We start from the raw sequence: 22,551 nt of genomic DNA on the forward strand, positions 1-22,551 counted from the left end.
CTCCGTTGTAGAGCAGTTACAACCTCTCGACTTCTCTAGCTCTCGACTTCTCTAGCTGCCGACTGCTCTGGCGCAGATATTCAATTTCCATATAGCAACTGTAGTTGAATTTTCAACTGTAGCTGTTTAAAACGACTGCTCAAGCAGTAAACAATAAAATATTGCTCGGACAGTTGACAACAATTTGTTCAACTGCTCAAGCTGCCAGTGTGCAGCCGCCCCTCAGTCGTGTCGTATGGCAACGCAACGCGCTCAACTGTCGACGCATGCATGCGAGCTGGTAGATGTATAGTAACCGCGCTTGCACGTCCTGCACAGGTCAAGAAGAAATGGTCACTGCGGTCGATCAGTTTTAGTAGAAAAGACAAACCCAAACAGGAGAAAAAACAGAAGGAAGAAGAGGCCAAAACGAACGGAGAGCCGGAGAAGGTGCCCGAGGAGGTGAGTACGGCTAGCTTCGTGTAGCTTGCGAAACCCGCGAGATATTAACGCTCGACTTGTCCAGCCTAGAAAGTTAGCTTCACGCGACATGTACTTCCCAGATATTTCAAATATGTAAAAATACCTGCCATCGCATTACTGGTCCTCGCGTATAAATAACAAACAATTTCGGCGACTTGTTTATTTATTCATGTACCAATAACTTAGAACTAAAACAGTAAAAAGTCGCGCACAAAGAACTATAATAACTCTACCAGAGAGATTTCTTCCAGCAGCCCTAAAATGTGGAAAAATTAAATTGTTTATTTAATGACAAATTTTGGTTTTTTAAAAGGTCTTTTGCAACGTTCATAAAATGAAAGATGATTTGAATTTGAGAGATTGAAACCCCCTTTTATTATACCCTGTTTGCAAGAACGTCATTCTGAACTAGTGGTAAATTATTCTGACGATTCAAATGCACTTGTAAAAGTTTACTTCAATAAAAAATTATTCAGTTATATTCTATAGTACGCGACAGATCGAGATGGCAATCGGGGAGGGGACGTCCCGCACACCCGCACAGCCCCCGCGCTAATCCAGTGCGGGTGAGCGAGGGTGTACGGGGCGTCCCCCCGCCTCATATCGCAATTGCCATCTCAACCTGACGCGGACTATACCTATCTATTACTAAACAGTTTCCTTTTGGAATATATCAATCCGTTGTTCCTCTACATACAAGTAATTAATAAATGTAGAGGACTAACGGAGTGACATATTTCAAAAGGAAAAAACTCCTGAAATTAAAGACTATAAAAAAATCTATATGTAAACAGTGATACATTAACAGTCACATTATTAAAAACGCCTTTTCGTTATACATCTCAACAAGATGCAGCTGAAACTATGAGTGAAAGGTCTATTTTATGGCAGTGAGTTGCAATAATCATGTTATAATCAATATAACTTTCTACTTCGTACCACATCTTATTCGTATTCCATGAGCGCGGTCACTTCACAATGTGCGATGTACATTCGCCTGCGCCCTCGCGGCTCCGACCATCCATTATTGTGTGTAGAGACTTGGCCCACTTTCGTCCCGCTAACTCTGTTTATACTTTATACATTGATATTATATGTACTACATTTGTTAACATATGGCCGCAATTGGATCTTAAAATTGTTTGGTTAATTATTTGAGTCATCGACCCCGCTAGGAGAAACTCGAAGGCGATTTGAAATCAACTGCTAACTTAGTTTTATAACTAAAGGTGCCAAAACGATCGTAAAAACTAACCGCTCTATTCAAAGCGCGAGTGTCGATAAAAATAAAGGTTATTATTTGAAGACCTTTGGCGTAGCAAGCACAATGTTCCAGGCTTAAATCCCATAAATGCCTCTAAAAACACGGTATTATTTGCACTCGTATTTAATTTTGTTACCTACTATAATTAGAGAAAGTTTCTTTGGATATGGATTAAATTAGAGCTAATTTCGTCGTTTGCCTTAATGAAACGAAAAACGAGATATTTGGCAACGATTCTATCAGTTATACAAAAACCTCTAAACTCTACTGAATTGACAAGTCTGACTCTGAAACTCTTAAAATTGCCCTTTTCATGTTTCCAGCTGAAAAGAATACCTTAGTCCGCGACAGGTTGAGATAGCAATCGGGGTATGAGGCGGGAGGACGCCCCGCAAACCTGCGCGTCACTCGCGCGGCGTTCCCTACCCGAATGCCATCTCGACCTGTCGCGTACTTCTTCTTTTAGACTTCTCACATTATTTTTGGGAGATTCGTGGTTAGCCAAAGACGCGCTATTATCGTCATTTCAAAGTTGTATCGATATGAACATACTAAAATTAGATATATGTAGTAACATGAAGATTGTTATTACTTATAAGAAAGGTCTGTTATGTAACCTTGCGGGTTGCGGCTGACCGGGTGGAAAACCACCGATTTCTGTGACAAGAAACTATTGCGACGTAGTGCATTGCACCCGGAGCGGGGCGCCGCGATGAACAATGCGCATTATAATTCAAAGTGGTGCTATATCCGCGCTAACCAAACGTGAGCCGACATTGTCTGCCGGCGATATCGACGTATCGTGCCATTGCCGCTACTAACTCATTGATGACGAGCGACGACCAGCCCCGCGGCATACCGAAGTACGACATGAAACCCCGCGCTCTTGTGGTTCTGGGAACCTTTAATTGATAGTCGATGTGAATAACACTATTGCACAGAGTAAGTATTATGATATTACATACAGAGGTTCGACGAAGCCGTCTAGATAGAGCAATAGTTCGGTAAGTGCGGGACAAGGACGTAGGACTCTATAGAGTCGCCACCTCATCACTCGTCATGTACCATGAGACCAATGGCGTCGGACTTCTGTGTCTCTCTTTATATCGTGACTTTTGTATATTCTAATACCGATTGTTCAAAACACTGTTACCCGCATACGTTACTTCCGCAACGTTTGTGAAAATATCAATGAAGACATCTATTCTAAATGTACATATTAACGTTAATAAAGTGTCCTAGGGAGCTGGCGAACTTAATTATGCTTCTGAATTGTTGTAAATATTCTTTTTTTTTCTTTAATCCGGACGTTCTAAGCCCACTACAAATCGGAACTTATTTCAAACCAAAAAGACCTAAAAACTACACTGAAATAGAGTCCAAAGTGCATTATTTCGATCACTGAATACAAACTTAAACTCATTCTCAAGCAACACCGCCTAAAAAAAAACTATGCTAAAATTGAGTCCAAAGTTCGTGATTTCGGTCAGTAAGAGTAACAGTTCATCCAGTTTTTTGTATCACCTGTAAAATTTCAGTTCGCACAGTTTCACCGTTTTTGTTTGATAGCTTCTCAATTATTATGATATCCTAATTCCTATGTATATTGCATTAATGCATTTTACAAACACTTTGTAACCATAGCTAGAGTTCCGCAGGCAGTACATTTGACATACTGGAGACTTGAGCTTAAGCTTTCATGCTCGCAATGAGTATGTATTTTGTTTGCTACTGAGTTTTTTGGGAGGGGTTTTATAAACGCTCGCTGAATCATAAAGATTTATGCGTACAGTTTTGTCGATATGTGTATTTTCTGTATTGAAACAATCTACCCATACAAATATTATGAATCTGCTAGCTTTTTACGGCACATCTGTTTAATCGATTTTGACGAAATTTGATCCAGAGACAGTTTGCATCCCATTACCTATAGAAGGACATACTCGTAGAGTACTTTTTATCCCGGAGAAGTTGCTACGGGATTCTTAAAAAGTCTAAATCCACGCCGCAAAAATTCGGGAGCATCATCTGTTTAGTACAGAGATAGCTTGCATTTCCAATTGCGATTTTTAAAAACGTATTAATCCACGCGGATGAAGTCGCGGGCACCAATTATTATTATTACTAGTAAAATGCCAAGCTAGGCACTTCCGCAGCCGGTTACTTATTTGACGTGTATGTACCTGTTTGAGCTTAAAATTTCAGACACGTAATAAGTTGGTAGGTATGTTGTCTGGTCTGGTACTGAGTTATTTTGGAAACTTTCATAAACACTAGCTGAATCATAAAGATTTGTGAGTACAGCTTTGGTGATATGTGTATATTTTTCTGTTTTGGAACAACAATAAGCCTTAACGGCGAGCTCTCCATCACTCGCCAGTCGCCACATACAAACGTAGTTTGGTTATCATTTGAATATTAACGAATCAAACTTGATGTAATTTTTCTAGAAACGCTTGACGCTCTAGAATATCTCTATGCTTTTCCAGATTTCCGTAAAAATAGTTTTAGTTTTAAAGTTACGCGGCATTAAAGATTTGTGTGTTAATTCTTGACACTGTGTATTTTAATAGAAACTGAATATTTCAATAGAAGTCTAGAAAACCACAGACAGATATCAGTTCCTAGAACGTATCTACAAAATTTTATTGTGTTTTATTGGTGAGAGTTACATTTTTTCGGAGCACACTACTAATGCACCCCACTTAACATAGCAGTATCGTAATGTGGTAAAGACGTTTTGTGTTTATGCCTGTGCACACTGCACACCACGTGTGGACGGTCGTTAGCACTCATCTCCCACCACGAGCTTTGGACACGCTCAAACAATAACCCATTTTCGTCTCGCTGAACTTAGCGAAGCTCACTTAGCATCGGCGTGACACATTGAGCACGTTATTAAGCTGTTAATATTCCTAACGTTTTTTCTTTACTGTCCAAAACAGTTTTATTCAGTTGTAGTATATAAGTATAGCATTCCATTAAGTAATTAAGGCTACAATGGGGCTAGCGTGTCTGTGTCGGAGCAAGAATTAAGGTATTAAACAAATTGTTTCAGATTTACAAATAGAAGAAAATATTCATTCTATATCATAGTCTATAGACAAAATATGTTTCTAAAGAAGATGCATAGGTATTTCATTAAGAATCTCGGATTTTTAACTTGTTTCAAGTATTAACTTGACTCAAATCAAATGGCGTGGTAGTCTGAAGCAAATGGGTTCCTTGCTTTGCATTAAAACTTGTTTGCGTGCAAAATAAAATTAGCAGTCCGGGGCAGGTTTCCGAGGCCTGCCGTGGGCGCGGAACCGAAGGCCGCTCCTCGCTAGTCCAATGCGCGTCCGCTGCACTCGCAGACCACTTCCCCTTTCCACTAACTCATTGGACATACGCGATTTATTTTTAACTGGCTTATGCGCGCGATTTCGTCCGTATGAACTACACAAATTTTAAACTCCTGTTTAGGGTTTGAATTTTCATAGCGGATGACTACGTCATACTACGACTAGGTATCTGCATGCCAAATTTCAGCCTGATTCGAGCTGTGCGTTGATAGATCAGTCAGTCAGCTTTTCCTTTTATATATTATATAGAAGACTTGCTGTTATTTTATTACCTGTAATGCCCTAGTAATATCGCACCCCTAAATCAAAACTGTTTCAAGTCAAAAAGACTTTTTCCCGAAATTAAGAAAAACAGTTTTAATAATCTACAGAGGATATTAAAATCTTTAAAAAACGATTTGAATATTACACCGAAATATAGAGGAATAGATAATCGAGCCAGGGATCAGAAACTAAGCTTATATCAAAAGGCAAGGTTTTTGAGTTGTACCTGTTTTAAGATAGGGGTGCGATATTATCTAACAAATAAGTATAGCTTTAAGCATTCCAAACTAACGTCGTTAGGTATTCTTTGTCATATCCAATGCCTAAAGGTGGCGGATAAAAAAGAAACAACAGCTTGGTATCTATAAACGGAACCAGTTTAATATCGAGTTGGTGGTTATAGCACTTATAGCATCGTGTTGAGTGTAGACAATGGTGTGCTTGTATTTGTAATGAATAGGTAGGTACATGTATCAAAACTTGCTACCGGCAAAGTAACTCGAAGAGCTATAAGAGTTCATATTGCATGTTTACCGAATGGCCGACAACCGCTGTCCGCGCGAGCTCATCTGTCGTATTTTCATAATACTTACGAAGTTTGAATAGAGCTTTGACATAACAAGGAAGGATTTAGTTTCCTTCTGACACTATCACACTATTGTTGTGTGAACAATTTTATTGTGAACAGGCATTCTTATGAGAACGGGAGGTATTAGGAAAATGGTTATTGTAATGCACATAAAATTATAACTTTTTATAATATTTTACTAGATGATGCCCGCTACTTCCTCCACATGACGTTAGGTTTTAAAAATCCCAAGGGAACTCGTCGACTTTCCGGGATAAAAGTAGCCTATATTCATCCCCGGGATTCAAGCTATCTCTGTATCTAATAAAGTAATAACTATAGCAAGCGACAGGTCGAGATGGCAATCGGGGAGGTAACGCCCAGAACAGGCGTACAGCCCCCGCGCTAACCTGGTGCGGGCGAGCGCGAGTGACGTGCGGGGCGTCCCTCCGCCTCACAACCCGATTGCCATCTCAACCTGTCGCGTACTATAGATGATACCACAACTTTATGCACGTAAAATTCGATTTTTTAAATATCCCGTGGAAACTGATGGCCCCGGAATTCAAATTATCTCTGTACCTAGTTTCGTCAAAATCGGTTAAATGGATGGTTTGTTAAAAGCTAGCAGACAGACACACTTTAGCATTTATAATAAGTACTAGCTGATGCCCGCGACTTCGTCCGCGTGGATTTACATTTCAATTCAAAATTCCGCAGGAACTCTGATTTTCCGGGATAAAAAGCCTATGTGTTAATCCAGGGTATAATCTATCCCTATTCCAAATTTCATCCAAATCCGTTCAGCCGGTTTTGCGTGATTGAGTGACAAACATCCACACTTTCACATTTATAATATTAGGATTTGTATGGATTCCATTCAATACGTGAACTGTCTGTAACAACTCCCTCGATTATGAATTGCAAGAATTATTTAATTTGTTTAAAACTGAGTTACGTAATTTAAATTTAACTATGTACCAAAAACAATACATAGTTTGTTAATTACGAGTGTAATACACGGAGTGATATGATTTTTCTAGTCGTAATATAACCAGATAACGAGGTTTTATTTTCTATCTCTTATTTTAAAACTGTTTTTCCGTTGTTTACCTCGTTGAAGGTTGTATGATGTGCGTATGGCTAGTGGCTACCGTTGAGGATAATTGCGTAAATAAAAGTGAAGATAAACTCGACCGGCCGCAGTTTCACTTGCATGGACTTAACAACTTTTGTTGGTCATCCGACTGTGAACATTTTACGCAGTAACCGCTCCGTAGTACCTACTGACATCATTATAAATTAAGATTCAAGTTTTACTTATGAATTAACGTATGAAAATAGGTAGTTAATGGATAGGTAGATAAATGGTAGATATAGAATATAGATAGTATGCATTCACAGTTAAAAATGTCGTAGACGTGTTTTATATAAATATCATAATAGATGAGTTTTCTTCTTAAGATGTCTTCCCCGAAAACAACCTACAGTATTTATTGACAAACAAATTCCTTTTCTTTAGATTCTTCCTAAATTCATCTGTACTTCATCAAAATTCAAATCGTCAGAGAAAAAAATAAGAACCTCTGTATTGGCTGATTCATTACTTTAAGCAATTATTGTAAATATTCGTTAATTCCTTATTTTTATCAATACCTTTACAATGGAAATCATATTGTTAGAAATATGTTTGTAGTTCTTGACAGAAGCAAAAAGGTAAAATGACTCTGAACGAATTGAAACGGGATAAGCATCTTGCAGATTGTGTGACTTTTTTACCCTGCAAAATAGGTAGTGGACAGTGGTGTTCGCGAAGTGAAGGTAACTGGATACGTATTGGGAGCGATTGGTGTAATCGGTGCCAAGACGGGGCGACAACCTCTGATAGCGAGCTCGGACTATGATTTATATTATGATAGTGCGCCTGAACCGGCCGAGATGCTACTGCTATCTCCTCCGTTATTTATTGCCCATGCAAATTACACCCGCCCGCCGGTCACACGATGCCGTCTGCAATGCGACCACTTATGTCGTTAATATAATGCGAAGAATATCATTTTTAACTCCCAGGCACATAGTGCCTACTGCCTTAGCCTTATGTGTGTATATACCACGTATACATGGACCAAAATAATTGATGTTCATTAAAACCGTTTGTGACACTGCGTTCCTCACTGCGACACCAACAGCTATCAACTATACAATTAAAACTCTGCCAAGAATGTTTAAAAACAGTTTTATCTCAGGATTCAGGACGACTCGCCAAGAAAAACGACAACGTTAAATTTTGTAAAACTGCAGTGTTCCTGGTAATCTTATAACCGTAAACAATGTATGGAAACTGCTTTAAAGCGCTATCAATGCAAAGTTGAATCAAAATAAGTCCAACAGTTTACAGGAAAATGATAAATGACAAGATAACTGACCAACGGACATACCAAACTTGACGGTTTTTATTTGCATGTGTTGTGTGTTGGTGTGTGTTCGGTGTTTACCTACGAGTATAATTAACTTATCATTTTGTCTAAGTGGGTATTTTGTAAATTGTAGTGTACTCAAAATCGTTGCTATTATCATTTGTAGCGAGCATATTAGCAAAATCGTATCAAAATAAGTCCAGTAGTTTTACAGGAACATGATAAATCATACTAAACTTGACGGTCTTTATTTGCATGCGGTGTTTACGTATATTTTTAGCTTATCATTTTGTAAATAGTGAGTTAAAATAAAAATTAAAATCGTTACCTATTATGATTTTGTAGTGAACATAAAATCGTTGCTATTATGAGTCTTCCATTGTATTATGGCGTTGCTGATTCACCGCCTGTTTACCGTTATCGGATAAATGTACGCTCATTTGGAACGTGAACTGTTGAAATTAGCAAAAACCTTTGTTCGTCGTTAGTAAGGAACGGAAAGAACAATATGTGTCAGCAACCTTGCATTCCATATGGACTATGGAGGGTAATATGGCATAGAGCTTTAGTCAAGTCGGTAAGCGTGGAATCATATCCTCCGTACCACAGAAAGTACGTAACAATGTACGTACTCTATGGCAACAGGTTCTAGCAATCGCTTTTTACTAACATTTATTGTAGGTTGGTTAGATTAGGTAGTTTAATAATAGTTAAAGAAAAACCTCGTTTTGCAGATGTGAATTGTGATGCTATGATTGTAGAATCATACTCGACAGGGCGAGATGGCAATCGGGGAGGGAACGCCCCGCACACCCGCCAAGCCCTCGCGCTAACCCGGTGCGCGTGAACGCGGGTGTGCGGGGCGTCTTCCCGCCTCATACCCCCTATTGCTATCTCGACCTGTCGCGGACTATGGGTCCATTTTTCTTGAACGGCGAAAAACAGTTCTCTTGTTCTTTTTGATGCAGATAATTTTTCAGTCCAAAGTTTCATAAAATTTCATCGTAAATGAATAAAACTGAAACACTTTCCTACCGATAATATTATCGTAATTCAGCGGTAGAGTAAGTAATTAGCGTTTTATTAGTTGCAGTCGATTAAAATGCTAAATGTTTTAAAAAGACCTTCAGTTTATATCGAAGTGAAACTCACTTTGAGGCGTTCTACTTTGTAATCGTAATAGTCTGGGGGACTTAGTAAAGATTTTCGAAAATACTTTCGCTATAATTCACACAGCTCGCTATTATAATATGATTGTATTAGTTTTTACGTTTTATAAATTTTGACGTTTTGACAGATTTTCTGTACCTACTAAGCACCCTTAACAATATAATTATTGCTCAGGTTAACGCTATTTGACGATTACAAAAAAGCCCTTTTACTTGCGTACAAAGGGATACTTATTTAAATAATGAAGAGATAAATCTAAACATACGTATAAAAAGAAAAGCTGACTGATTGACTGATCTATCAACGTACAGTTTAAACTACTGGACGGATCGGGCTGAAATTTGGTATGCAGATAACTATTATGCCGTATAGACAGCTGAGAAAGAATGTTTGAAAATTCAACCCCTAAGAGGGTAAACTAGATGTTTGAAATTTGTGTAGTCCACGCGAACGAAGTTGCGAGCATAAGCATACATAATAATTGATTTAGTTCTAGATGTGAAACAACAAATATGTACCTAATAGAATAATAGGCGTAATACGTTTGTATTTAGATTTTAGAAGCGCGTATGAAGTATAACCTTAATTACACTAGAGAGGTACGTCTACAAGTTGTTTGTAAACATTATTCTAGTACCGTTATATATTCAGAGTTAAATAACAACGCGCGGCATGATAATGACCGACACGGTGTGAGCAAACAGTGGAATAAAAAAAATCTAAATTCTTCTACACATTTATACCTGCAGTCGTGTTTGGTATAATGGCATAGAAAACTGCTAGTCGGAAACTGTTGCGGATTCACGAGTATAGGGGGAGGTTTACTGATTGTTGGATTGTTGTCTTCTTTTTGGACATAAAACCGCGAAGTGACGGCTTCCTCAACCTCATCGCGTCGCATCTTCAAAACCTGTGAGCGAGTTCAGCGCTTGCAAGTTGCGACGTAGATTCCCGTTGCAACTTGCAAGACAATTTTCGGCAACAAGACGCTTTGTAATTGTAGCGCGAAATTGCGTAGCACGGTTGTACGCGTTGCGAATTCGCATCGCGGTTTTGAGAGCCCTTAATCCATTCTTCCATACTAATAAAAATTATAAATGCGAAAGTGTATCTGTCTGCTTGCTTTTCACGGCCCAACCGTTTAACCGATTTTGACGGTACAGATATAGCTTCCATCCCGGGGATAGACAGGCTACTTTTTGTCCCTGAAAATTATAGAGTTCCCCGCAGCATTTAAAAACCTTACTTCTATCCATTTGATGCAGACACAGCTTGCATCCTATATACGAATATAGATAGACTAATTTTATCCAAGAAAACCGAAGAGTTCCCATGGGATTTAAAAAAAAATCACACGAACCAAGTCGCGTATATCGTCTAGTAAATATCTGTCTGCCCTCTGACACGGAACAGACTAAAAAATTTAACTCTAGCGTGGTCTGCCATGCCTAGCCATGGTCTGCCATGTGCGTTCGACCTTAGTGACGAAAAAAGTCATTATATTTATGTACGTGAATCTGTTAAACAATACCAGGTAGCCGGCTTCCTGTGCGTGCGCCTCGGATGTTAGGCGTATTGTGCATATTGTTGTTCGTTTCGGACAATGGTTACGTTCATCGTTTCGACCTTTGTTCGACGGTGGGGTGCTACCGAATGCAATTAACAGTTTCATCCTATCAACAAATTGTAATGAATCATGAATAATATTGTATGGCACATATTCTGTAAAAGCCATAGGGCCGCGACTTGGCGTGATTTTAAGTTTTTAAAATATATATAAGCAATACTTACTTTACTTAGCTAAAATACAAAGTAGCCTAGATCAATGGGGTTGTTATCGATTCGACAGATTTTCGTTTCGCCAGATTTTTGTTTCGACATTAAAAGTACAAAGTGCGCTCAAGTGCGCTTATAAACTATATTTGGTCAGTGTGTTTGGACCTTAAGAATGTTAAATATATTTTTATTTTATAATATGCTTTATTAATATATCTGTCTTTTATTTTGCACGTACCTGTACTTTTGAGATGACAAAGTGACTCGTTGTCGAAACAAAAATCTGACGAAACGAAAATCTGCCGAAACGATAATAACCCGATCAATGCTCTACTGGCCGCCGAAAGTCCCGTCAAAAGCATTGAATACAGATACCTGTGCTCTAGCTCAAAAAAAAGTGATTCTTCTAGCAGATATATAAAAACGAAATTACTTAGCTAGTAAAAAAATCAAGTGGATTTTTTACCGTCGCGTCGTTCAGTTTCCGCAAACCTTGTGGACCGTTCAATACTTACCTGTCAGAAAAAAATTACAATTAGTAGTAAAGACTGTTGTTATTTTAAGCTAAGCTAGTAAGGAAAGTTTTCATAGATATAAAAACCGGCCAAGTGCGAGTCAGGCTCGCGCAATGAGGGTTCCGTACTACAGTCGTATTTTTTTGACATTTTGCACGATAATTCAAAAACTATGATGCATAAAAATAAATAAAAATCTGTTTTAGAATGTACAGGTGAAGACCTTTCATATGATACCCTTTCACTTGATATAGTCACTTACTTCGAAAGTTGAAAATACTAATTATTCGTTCATGACCACAATTTAATTTTTTTGTGTAATCTAACCCTAACTTCACGGTTTTCAGATTTTTCCCCAAATGTCAGCTATAAGATCTACCTACCTGCCAAATTTCATGATTCTAGATCAACGGGAAGTACCCTGTAGGTTTCTTGACAGACAGACAGACAACAAAGTGATCCTATAAGGGTTCCGTTTTTCCTTTTGAGGTACGGAACCCTAAAAGTACCTAAATATATAACTAAACCAACTGATATTGTGGCTAATTCCATTGTACACAATCTCTAAACTAAACTAAAATGTCACGCCTAAACCTATTGCTATCCCTTTCATAATGTTGCTTGCGGAAAAGGATGGCACTAGATTTAGACCTGTTAATTTAGTTTAGTTTAGAGATTGTGTACTAGAGAATCGGCCCCATTATCATCCTACTCTTATTTTAGTTAATATTTACAGACAAAAAGCATTAGCTATAAAATACAATTTTTATCATTTAAATAGTAATTCTGGGCCCGGAAGGCTTATCTGTATTCGTTTTACACTAATATCTCGTTTTCCGGTCGGATTGGTATGTAGTCCACGAACTTCAGTGTACCGGAAATCCTAGTTATGGAATGTTTGGATTTAATATTTATGAAAACTAGCAAAAACCCGCTATTTAACCCGCGTGGGCAGCTTCATTAATTCATAATCAAGTCCAGATTTTCTTCAAATAAATATTTTGTATATTTTTTCTTACATTTTCCTTTAATCGAAAATACAGTTGGTTATATTTCCAACTAGTGACCCGCTCCGGCATCGCACGTTTGTTTTTTTATTGACTTTTTTTAAATCTTTCATTTTATAAGTAAACCTTGTCGTGACAAATTATGAACCCAAAAAAATATAAGCCAAATCGATCGAGCCTTTGCGTTTTCAAGTGATACTGATGATCTTTCAAATATGTGGTAATTGATTTTAATTTAATAATAAGATTCATAATATACTCATGTATCTGATTAAAATATTTTTTAACTTATTATTAATTATACGTACAATCTAACGTACAGTTGACTATTGCTTGGGCTAGCTTTGAGCTCGGCTAGCGGTTTTATTTCCTATACATGTACTGAACGACGCACCACCGTAATCTATTGTTGTATAAGGATTCCCCTGTTAATGCATCAAATTGGAATACAAAACAGTTCCAATAGAGATATAATACATACATAGCATCAACCCGCATCTTTCATCTTTTAACTGATTCATATTATTGAGATTAGACTAGAGGGACTTGTATAGATAAATAGGTATTGTAACAAAAATCTTGGTAAAAAATTCATTGACGTGAATATTAGTTTTCTTGTTGAAATTCTTAAAATTATGAAGCGTACATGAACTGTCTTGTAAGGGCTGTGTTCGGGGAGGGGCGATGCACGCACAACAGACGGAAACGTTTAAGTGCGGAAACCAGCCCAGAATGAAGAAGAAGAAGGGCTGTGTTCCTCATATTTCTTTCGGAGTAACACATCATCATGCCACCGCCGCGGCCGGCTACACCTTTGAGCATGGGTCTCTTCAGAATGAGAAGGCATGCATGTTTCACAATGTTTTCCTCCACCGTTTAATTGCTAATATATCTCCCAAAAAAGGCTAGAGATTTCAACATTGCAGTAAAATACTAGCTAATGCTAGATGCTATTTAATTAGGTCTATTTTTTAATCCCAGAGACTTGTGTAAAGTTTTACTCTGACAATACATTTTCCTTATTAACATGTAAATCGGTTAAAAGTTAAAACAAGCTCACTAAGTAGGCAATTCATATTTGTCATCTTTGGTTTGTACATGTAATTTTCTACTAACAGTCGCGGTTCGTTGTGAAAAAAAAGGTAAAGCCCTTTCATAATTATGATACCCCACTGGGTATATTAATCTAACTTGAAAAGTTGAAAATACTGATAACTTGTTCATGAACACATTTTAATTTTTTTGTGAAGTTTTCGGATTTTTCCCCTTACATGTGCTATTAGACCTACCTACCTGCCAAATTTCATGATTCAAGTCAACCAAATTCCAGGTCAACAGGATGTACCCTATAGGGTTTCTTGACAGACACGACAGACAGACAACGAAGTGATCCTATAAGGGTTCCTTTTTTTCCTTTTGAGGTTCGGAACCCTAAAAATTGAAATATTCTAAATACACTACGTTCGCATTATGTTGAATGCAAGTACTAATATTGAAGTACATAATACATAATATAATATATTGTTTATTATTTCTACTCCAGTGAACAGCGCTGGCCTTGTGAGCTGGTGTCGTTTTTACGCTTGCCACACTAGTGCGGTTGCAAGTTAACGATAAATAAAGTGTAAAGAAGAGATAATTTAGGAAAAAAAAAATTATCTTTATATCTGTAGAAAAATAATTTTACTTTGAGAAAATTTGTTTAATGTTTGGGCACCTTTAAATTAACTAATAACAGTAATATTACCGTGCAAATAATACTTCTTTATTAAATAATAATCTGCTTGTTCTGCTGAACATATATATCTCTACTCCGTTCCGCTTAAGTGGATACCGGGCCTAAAAGCGGTTACGCACTTATTCGACCCGAATCCGTGAAAATACGTTCTGAAGTAGTCATAGAACTATTTATATGGTAGCTTACGCATTAAATCCGACTTCCGTCATCCGTGAGAATATCTCGGATGTGCCTCAGATTCAAATCGGACGTATGACGTAGATATGTCAAAGATGTCCACTGAATAGTTTGGATTTAGATCAGAGATCGTATTTGTGCGTAAGCAATATCCGAGTTCGGTCCGAGTATTTTATATCAGTATTTTCACGGACTCGGGTCGGATGAGTGCGTAACCGCTCGCGCTCTTATCTTGTACCGCTCGAATAGGTATTGCTTACCTATTCTAAGGAGTGTTAAAATTAAAAGAAACTGTTAATAGTTAAGCCCTATACGTCATAAATTGGCACTGAAGACATGTTTATTATCTATGGGATTCTTATGATGGCTTAATGTCACCATCATGATTTTGAAATATAGGTATTGAAGGCCCATAATATGGAGATCGTAGTAGTTATATTCTCTTTGATGGAGGTCTATATTGAGAATTGAGATTCAAACGTGCTTTAATGCTGCTTCAGTCTTTGATTAAACTTAGATAATACAAGTCAATACTAGTTATGGCAGACGATAAGGTACAACAATTCATAATTGTCAGCTTTAAAAAGTTGTTAATAGAAAAGCTGTTAGTGTCTAACAGTATTATGTTGCATAATATTTGAATATTTAACTTTTAGGTAGCTGAATCGAGTCCAGAGAAGGAAACTAATGGAGTAATCCAAGAAGATAAATCTGAAACCGAAACTAGAGATGAGAAAACTCCAGAAACTCCAGTAACTGAACCCATCACAAACGGCAGCAGCTCCCCAGAGACACCACAAGAACAAACTCCCACCACAGATGAGCCCACTAACGCTACTAAAGAAAATGAAAGAACAGAATCACCAAAAGATGAAGTTGTACCAGAACATTTGCCTATTAATGGACTCTCATTAGAAGAGCCAAAAATTGAAATTTCCGAACCTGTCGAAATTGTAGCAAAAGCCGAGGAAACTATTGTCGAAAAGTCTGAACCCGTCCCAGCTACTCCTGATAAGAATGAGGTTTGTGTTGAAAAATCTCCTTTAATAGAGCCTTCGCCTCCACCACTCCCCGCAAATCCTCCTCCCTCGTCAGTGGCTTCCTTTGCCGCTACCACTATGGCACCAGAACTGACAGACGCTCCGCTCGCTAACCCTGCTGTAGTTACTTCAAACGCAACACGTGTAGATATTCCAGAAACTAATTCAGAAATTAAAGTTGAACCCGTCTCTCTTGATGTTCAACGTACTGATCCCATAGTTGAAACCGAAACGGTAATGAAAGTTGAAAACATTGAAGTCGAACAACTAATCGTAACATCTGAATCTGACGCAGATGTAAATGATAAAGAAATGCTTATTTTTATCACTAATGAAGACAAGACTGACTCTGAGGTACAAGAAACTGTTTCAATTGATATTGCACAAGAAAATATTAATCTGGAAAATAATGTTTCGAATGATATCGTACCTTTGAATGACAGTGTCAATGTCAAAAATGAATCCCAGAGTTTAAATGCTGACCGAAAATCTCCCGAAACTATCGTAGACGATTTACCTGAACAAAATATCGTAATAACCGACAACGACAAACATAGTGCTAACGACGACGAAAGCAAACAATTACAGCCCATCGAAAGGGATGTAGCACTGGCTACAAACAAAACTGACTCCGAAAACGGTCTGACGGAATCTGCTGAAGCGCCCAAAGAGATTTTTCAAAACGACGATTTAAAAGAAATAAACAAGATAAAAGATTCTACACAAACAGTAGAAGTCGTGGAATGTAACGGGCGATTGGGAGACGAGATAGCGTTGACGAACGGCGAAGCGACGCCCGCGATCGACGACGTGGCGGACTCGACGCCGCCCTCGCTGTCGGACGCTAGCCTGCCGCCGCCGCCCAGCGACCTCGGCGACGCGCCCGCGCCTCAGGTGAATACGCGGTGCTCTAGCTCTAGTAGAGGATTAGTATCCTGTTGTAAGGAGGGTTTGACGCCCCGTTGAACGATGTAAAATTAGTCGATGTACATTCTTCCCAGCATGCGTGGAACTGTAATTAACTAGAAGATCCGGAACGCGATCATTTCGATATTCATACTTCAGGCTTGATTTCCCTCCCGTTGTCGTCCCTCCTCCCTCCCGGCCCGACTCGCCTTTCCCGTATTGTGCTTTGAGTGTAGAAACTCTTGCATGTTCTCGAGCTTGCACCTAACCTTTAATATATAATTTCATTAAAGACACATTTCGATTTTTAATTCATATTTTAATTATTTTTGATTTGTATTCGTAAGGCGCAACGAACACTAGAAGAGTGGAGGTGCGGTTGTCTTTCTTGATAACAAGTGAAACGGAGCTTTGTTTACTTAAACGGCTGCAGCGCGCATCCCGATGTGTTTTCAGTATACCTATTCATTTCAACTGTATGTCAAAAGTGCATAAAGCTTAAGTTTTAAGAGTTTAAGTTGTTATCAAAAGGCTCGGCTCCACTCGGTCTGTATGCGTCGGCCCTTATGTTCGCGACACAACCGCGGAAATAAGATTGCTAAAAGTTCAGATGCTAATCGTCGTACTTATTCGGTTGACATGACGCACTTTTTATGAAATGCGCGGCGAACAGTTGGCGATGAAACTTTACGCGGAGTCACGTTCTTCACACCTATGTACATGACGGATCTTGGTGACGGTGTCTGTCGTGTTCTCTTGTGTCGATACGTGATCATGTCGCCTGTTTGCGACTACAATGTGTTATTTCAAAAACTTGTTTTTTGAGAAATAAAGATATGCAATTCTTTCATTTTACGAGGGCGAGTGGCTCATGCTTGTGCTTAAGTCGTATCGGTATAAGTAAGGTAAATGTGTGCGTTTGCTTGCTCGCGACTGATTGGTCCGACATGCACGCACATTTACTCTATGTCCATGTATACGACGTAGCCAAAAGTAAAGTTCACTCGCCTTCGTGAATTGCAAGAACTGTACTGTAAAGTTAAGTTTCTATCGAGTTTAGAATGATGATGTGTGTTCTGTAGAATTAACTATCCTGTATGATTGATTAAGAAAAAGTATGAATTGAATGTTAGTTTTATCATTTTATATTGGATAAATAGGTTTAGGACCTATGTATGCTAAATGATAAAACATTGTTAGTTAAAAATAATACTTTACCGAAATAACACGCTGTAGTCGCAAACAGGCGGTGTGATAACGTGTTGAATAGGTGAATTATTTAATTTAATATAGTAACAGTTATAGCGAGTTCGTCTATGATCGGCAAAATTTTATATTTTGAAAATAGACGTCATTTCCATAATCAACGCCTCAAGAAACCTCGAAAACAATATGATTTTAAAGTTGCGGACTGGCCGAAACACTACAGAAGAATAAGTTTGTTTTGCCAATCCCAGCATCTCCCCCTGTAACCCCGCATGCCTGTCTAGACGCCGCCATGCTTTGAACGTTCAATTACTGACAGCTACCGCGCCGAACTTTCAGTCGCGTTACCCGTTTTGCTTGCTATGAACTACAATTACATGCGTTCTCTTCGAAATAATCGCGCAATGTAAATTACTGAACTAACGCGACGTCAATTCAGTAGGCGTGTCATAGATAATTTTGAAAACATTGCGTACATATTATTTACATATTATATCCGAACTTTCGGCGACGTAATTTTCGCAGGTGTGTTGCGACATTTAGTTGTACATATGAATTAATATACTTTTTTAAATACTGAGTTTCTTGACTTAACCGTGCACTGTAGATGATAGTCATTGCACGTGTTATTAAATTGTACATTGTTATAGCATCTTAATGGAATCTGTAAATATATATTACTAATACAAAATTTGAAGCAATAATATATTATAAAATTTTAATTTTGGGTTGTGATATTTTCAGGAACTAATTTCAGTGTCCGATAAGATGGCCGAGCTGATCCCTGAGGTTCCTTCAGTGCCAGAGTTAAAAACTGAGCTGGTGAGTGTCGTGATATTCGCTAAGTCTGCTACGTTATCGTTTGTGTTCTGTATACACTATACACCAAGATCCTAATAGTGCCAGATCTGTCTTATTTTCTTAGTAGTAAAATGTGTGCGAAAGAGTAGCGTTTGTACGTAAGTATGTTTAACGTTCGCATATTGCTAGCCAATATACATAAAAATAAGCACGACTTTAAGAAAAGTGAGTAATGTTTTTACGTACATTTAGCAGCTGATATTTTTTAAATGCGCGCGCGCGCCCCCCCAAAGCTAGCCAATATGCGAACGTTAAAGGTACGTACAAACACTATTGGGATCTGCTCTAGTAGTATGTGAGGGTGATTATTAAATGTCATCCTTTTGTTACAGGAGACGACGACCGATGTGGCAGTGGCCAATTAAACACGCAGCGAGTTTGATACTTCACGTATTAGTCCTCGAGACAGATGTCTAAAAATGAGCCTTTAATTTATTTCCATTTAGTACCACGAGGTGACATCGAACTAAGTTCGATGTATAATTTTCGATTTCGATTTTGTGGATTTCAATTTTAAAAAGGACCTTCATATAGAATGAGTATAGTTTAAGTTTAGCGTGCTTTGCTTCTGTAAAATTAAGGTTTTTTGTATTTAAAATTCGCTAGGATGATCTTTTATAATTATATACAATAACAAAGTTATGTAGGCAGTATACGGTGCGATAAGTTGGTGCCATTATTACAGGGGTATTAGTTATGATGCTGGTGTGTGATTCACTCCTTGATTACTTCACAAAATGCTATTTTACTCCTGTTTAATATGTATTGTTTAGAAAATTTGTGAGTAAATTAGATTTAATTAAAATTAGCGGGTTTCAAATATTTCAGAGTTCCCTCGCGCACATGCCTAAATATCTAAAGTATCAAGTCTTAAAAATACCAAGGTTTTATTCGTAACGAGTAAGACTTTGATTACATTCAATAAAAGATCGGTCGTTTTAATAACACTGATGTCAACTATGTGTTTAATATATTAACTATTAATAATTGTTGTATATTATGGGCGTTTGTGTTGCAGCTTTTAAGAGATGAAAAGCTTGAAACATTGATCCCATTTTTGATTTTTTAATGCATTGAAAAATATATTATAGTTTTTAATAATGAGACACTATTATGTATATATGAATAATTAATTACGTTCTCACAAACCCTATTTTTCATAAATTCTGTTGTCAAATTGGAATTGAAATTGCATTTGTATATTGTTATACAAAACAAACTGATTTCATTTAATTAAGTATATTTTATGCACTTATGTTATTATTATTCTGATCTTTGTAATAATTATTATAAGTTGTATAAAAGTTTGGTTTTGAGCTCTCTCATATAATGCAAACGTGAAATTTAATGGAAATTTTTGAGTTGCCTCTACGCCTAGTGATATTGGGGCCGATTCTCTAGTACACAATCTCTAAACTAAACTAAATTAACAGGTTTAAGTCTAGTGCTTTCTTTTTCCGCAAGCAACATTATGAAAGGGATAGCAATAGATTTAGACGTGATATTTTAGTTTAGTTTAGAGATTGTGTACAAAGGAATTAGCCACATTGTAGGTCTAGGTGTGTCGTCTATTTAATTATGTTGTTTCGTTCAGATATTTAGGAGTGGTATTTACTAAATTGGACTTAATATTACTCAGTGGCCAAGTTTTTGATTAATCTATACAATTTTTATGCATATACAATCAATTATATGTACGATTTAGACGTAGTATTTGTAACAAGTTAGATAAGCAGTGGAATACTATTGCTGCTATTAGTAGACATTTGTTTCCACCTCATTTATAAATTAGATATTATCTACGTAAGGTTTGATATTACTATACAATTATTGTCATTTTTTATAGTTGTCTGATAAAATGATTTCCTCATCTTTTTTGTAATTTTATACATTTTTAATGAAATTTGAAGTGACGCATCTGTATGGACGGCGAAAATATCTCCGAGTATATCAGCAGTAAATACGAGTGAGACATTCCATATCAAATGCCTGCAAGTCTGATATAAGATATTCCAAATAGGTATACCTCTAAAGTATTTTAACTGGTGGTAATAATATTTCCAGAGTTTCGAATGTATTATAATTTGAATATAAAAACCTTTCAGGGTTTAGCATTAGTTTTAGCCACATAATTATCCAAAAAGTACCTACTAATTAATATAAATATTTCGTTGGCGACTTAATTTACTCACACAGAACTTAAAATAGTATTCTGGCCATAATACTAAAGTTTGAGAGCTACAGTGTGAAAATCGTAATCACTTCCGATTGCACTTTGGTGGTAAGCATTCAAGCTCATGCGTCCATTTAGTTCCATATTGAATTAACAACATTCTCCCTTTATTGACCTCAGGATGTATTATGTTGCCAATGAAAGTACTGTAGAAAATCAAAGTAACTAACTAACACTTGAACCTAAATTCCTAATTTTAGGACTGATGTTGACGCTCAAAATTATTTAAATTATTTTTAAGTACACAAATCTGCACAAATTTGATAAAACAACGGGAATAACACTATTTTGAAAATTTCTATAAAAAATGTGCAGAAGTGCCAATCGGAAATCCTTTTAAAAATATACCTATACTTGAAAAATATAAAATTATGGATTTTGACTGCTCATGTAACTATTAATGTAATGTAATAATGAGAGTTGTTTAAATTATGTATGTGATTGAACATTTTTTTATATATTTATTATGTTCAATTTACTGGAATTCGATGTTGATGTGTGAATGTCTCTTATCAATAAATTTTAAAGCAAAAGATTTTTTTTATTAAATATCTCCTTTCTACGCGGCTAAGAGCGATTACCCATTCATCCAATCCGAATCCGTGAAAATACGGATATTAAAAATAAGTTACCATACAAATAGTTCTATGACAACTTTGAAACGTATTTTCATGGACTCTGATCGGATGAGTGCGTAACCGCCGCCGTAAAGAGAAAATAGTACGGGACAGATCGAGATGGCAATCGGGGTATTATGAAGCAGCGGGGGGGCTATGCGGGACGTTCCCTCCCCGATTGCCATCTCGACCTATCGCGGACTATACTAGCGCGACCAAAGAATATAATCGAGCGCAACGGCCAGCTTTATTTATAACTAGCTGACCCGCCCCGGCTTCGCTCGGGTGGAGTATTTCGGACTGGGAGTGTCATCGTGAAGCCGTTGCTTGATACCTAAAATATCAATTCACTATCAGAAATTCTAAAATCCCCACGATTTAGGACTTTAGTACCTACTTTGCAGCATCAGGATTGAGGAGTTAGGATTCGAAGTTCAATGATGTAGCCTATGCTTGGTACCTAAGTAAATTAATTTTGCATCATCCGGAGTTACTGAAACATTATAGTTTAGGAGTGCTGTACCCTACATCATCAGGGTTGAGGAGTTGGGACTTGAAGTCTGAGAATAAAGTCGTTGCTTGGTACCTACAATATGAATTCACTATGAACACTTCCTGAATCTTGATAACTCAGGCGGGCAGTAACCCTGCAGCATCAGGATTAAGGAGTTGAATCCAGAATTTTTTATGTGACCACCACGAATTTGTTGATTTAAAAAAAATTGCAAATCGAGCCAGAAACCTCGAAAAAATCGACGTAGAAAAAAGAACCACCTCCTTTTTGACAGTCGGTTAAAAACCGATGACCTTGAAATATTTTCGGAACAATCTTTAAAATATCCCCTTTCTAACAAAAAAGAATGAATGAAATCGGACTACGCGTTAATGAATTACAACTCAGTATACATTTTAACTTTCATCCCCTCTCCTACGGGAACCATGCTGAATTTCGGGATAAAAAGTATCCTATATTCTTCTTCATAGTA

At 37.4% G+C, this 22,551-nt stretch overlaps 2 protein-coding genes across 2 annotated transcripts in view; both read left to right on the forward strand.

Annotated features, from left to right (window-relative positions):
• Positions 1 to 21,481, forward strand: part of LOC117984476 (A-kinase anchor protein 200-like) — a 35,550-nt gene extending 14,069 nt beyond the window's left edge. The window contains exons 4-7 of the mRNA XM_034971102.2: positions 319 to 441; positions 15,359 to 16,636; positions 18,599 to 18,676; positions 19,048 to 21,481. Of these exons, the coding sequence (XP_034826993.1) occupies positions 319 to 441; positions 15,359 to 16,636; positions 18,599 to 18,676; positions 19,048 to 19,080 (1,512 nt within the window). The 3' untranslated portion in view covers positions 19,081 to 21,481. The remainder of the gene's footprint in view (positions 1 to 318; positions 442 to 15,358; positions 16,637 to 18,598; positions 18,677 to 19,047) is intronic.
• The window catches only part of LOC117984626 (leucine-rich repeat-containing protein 40-like), a 210,114-nt gene that overhangs the window by 8,585 nt on the left and 178,978 nt on the right, over positions 1 to 22,551 (forward strand). The window lies entirely within an intron of this gene.

The sequence above is a fragment of the Maniola hyperantus genome, chromosome 8 (assembly GCF_902806685.2).
Source record: "Maniola hyperantus chromosome 8, iAphHyp1.2, whole genome shotgun sequence".
Taxonomy (NCBI): Eukaryota; Metazoa; Arthropoda; class Insecta; order Lepidoptera; family Nymphalidae; genus Maniola; species Maniola hyperantus.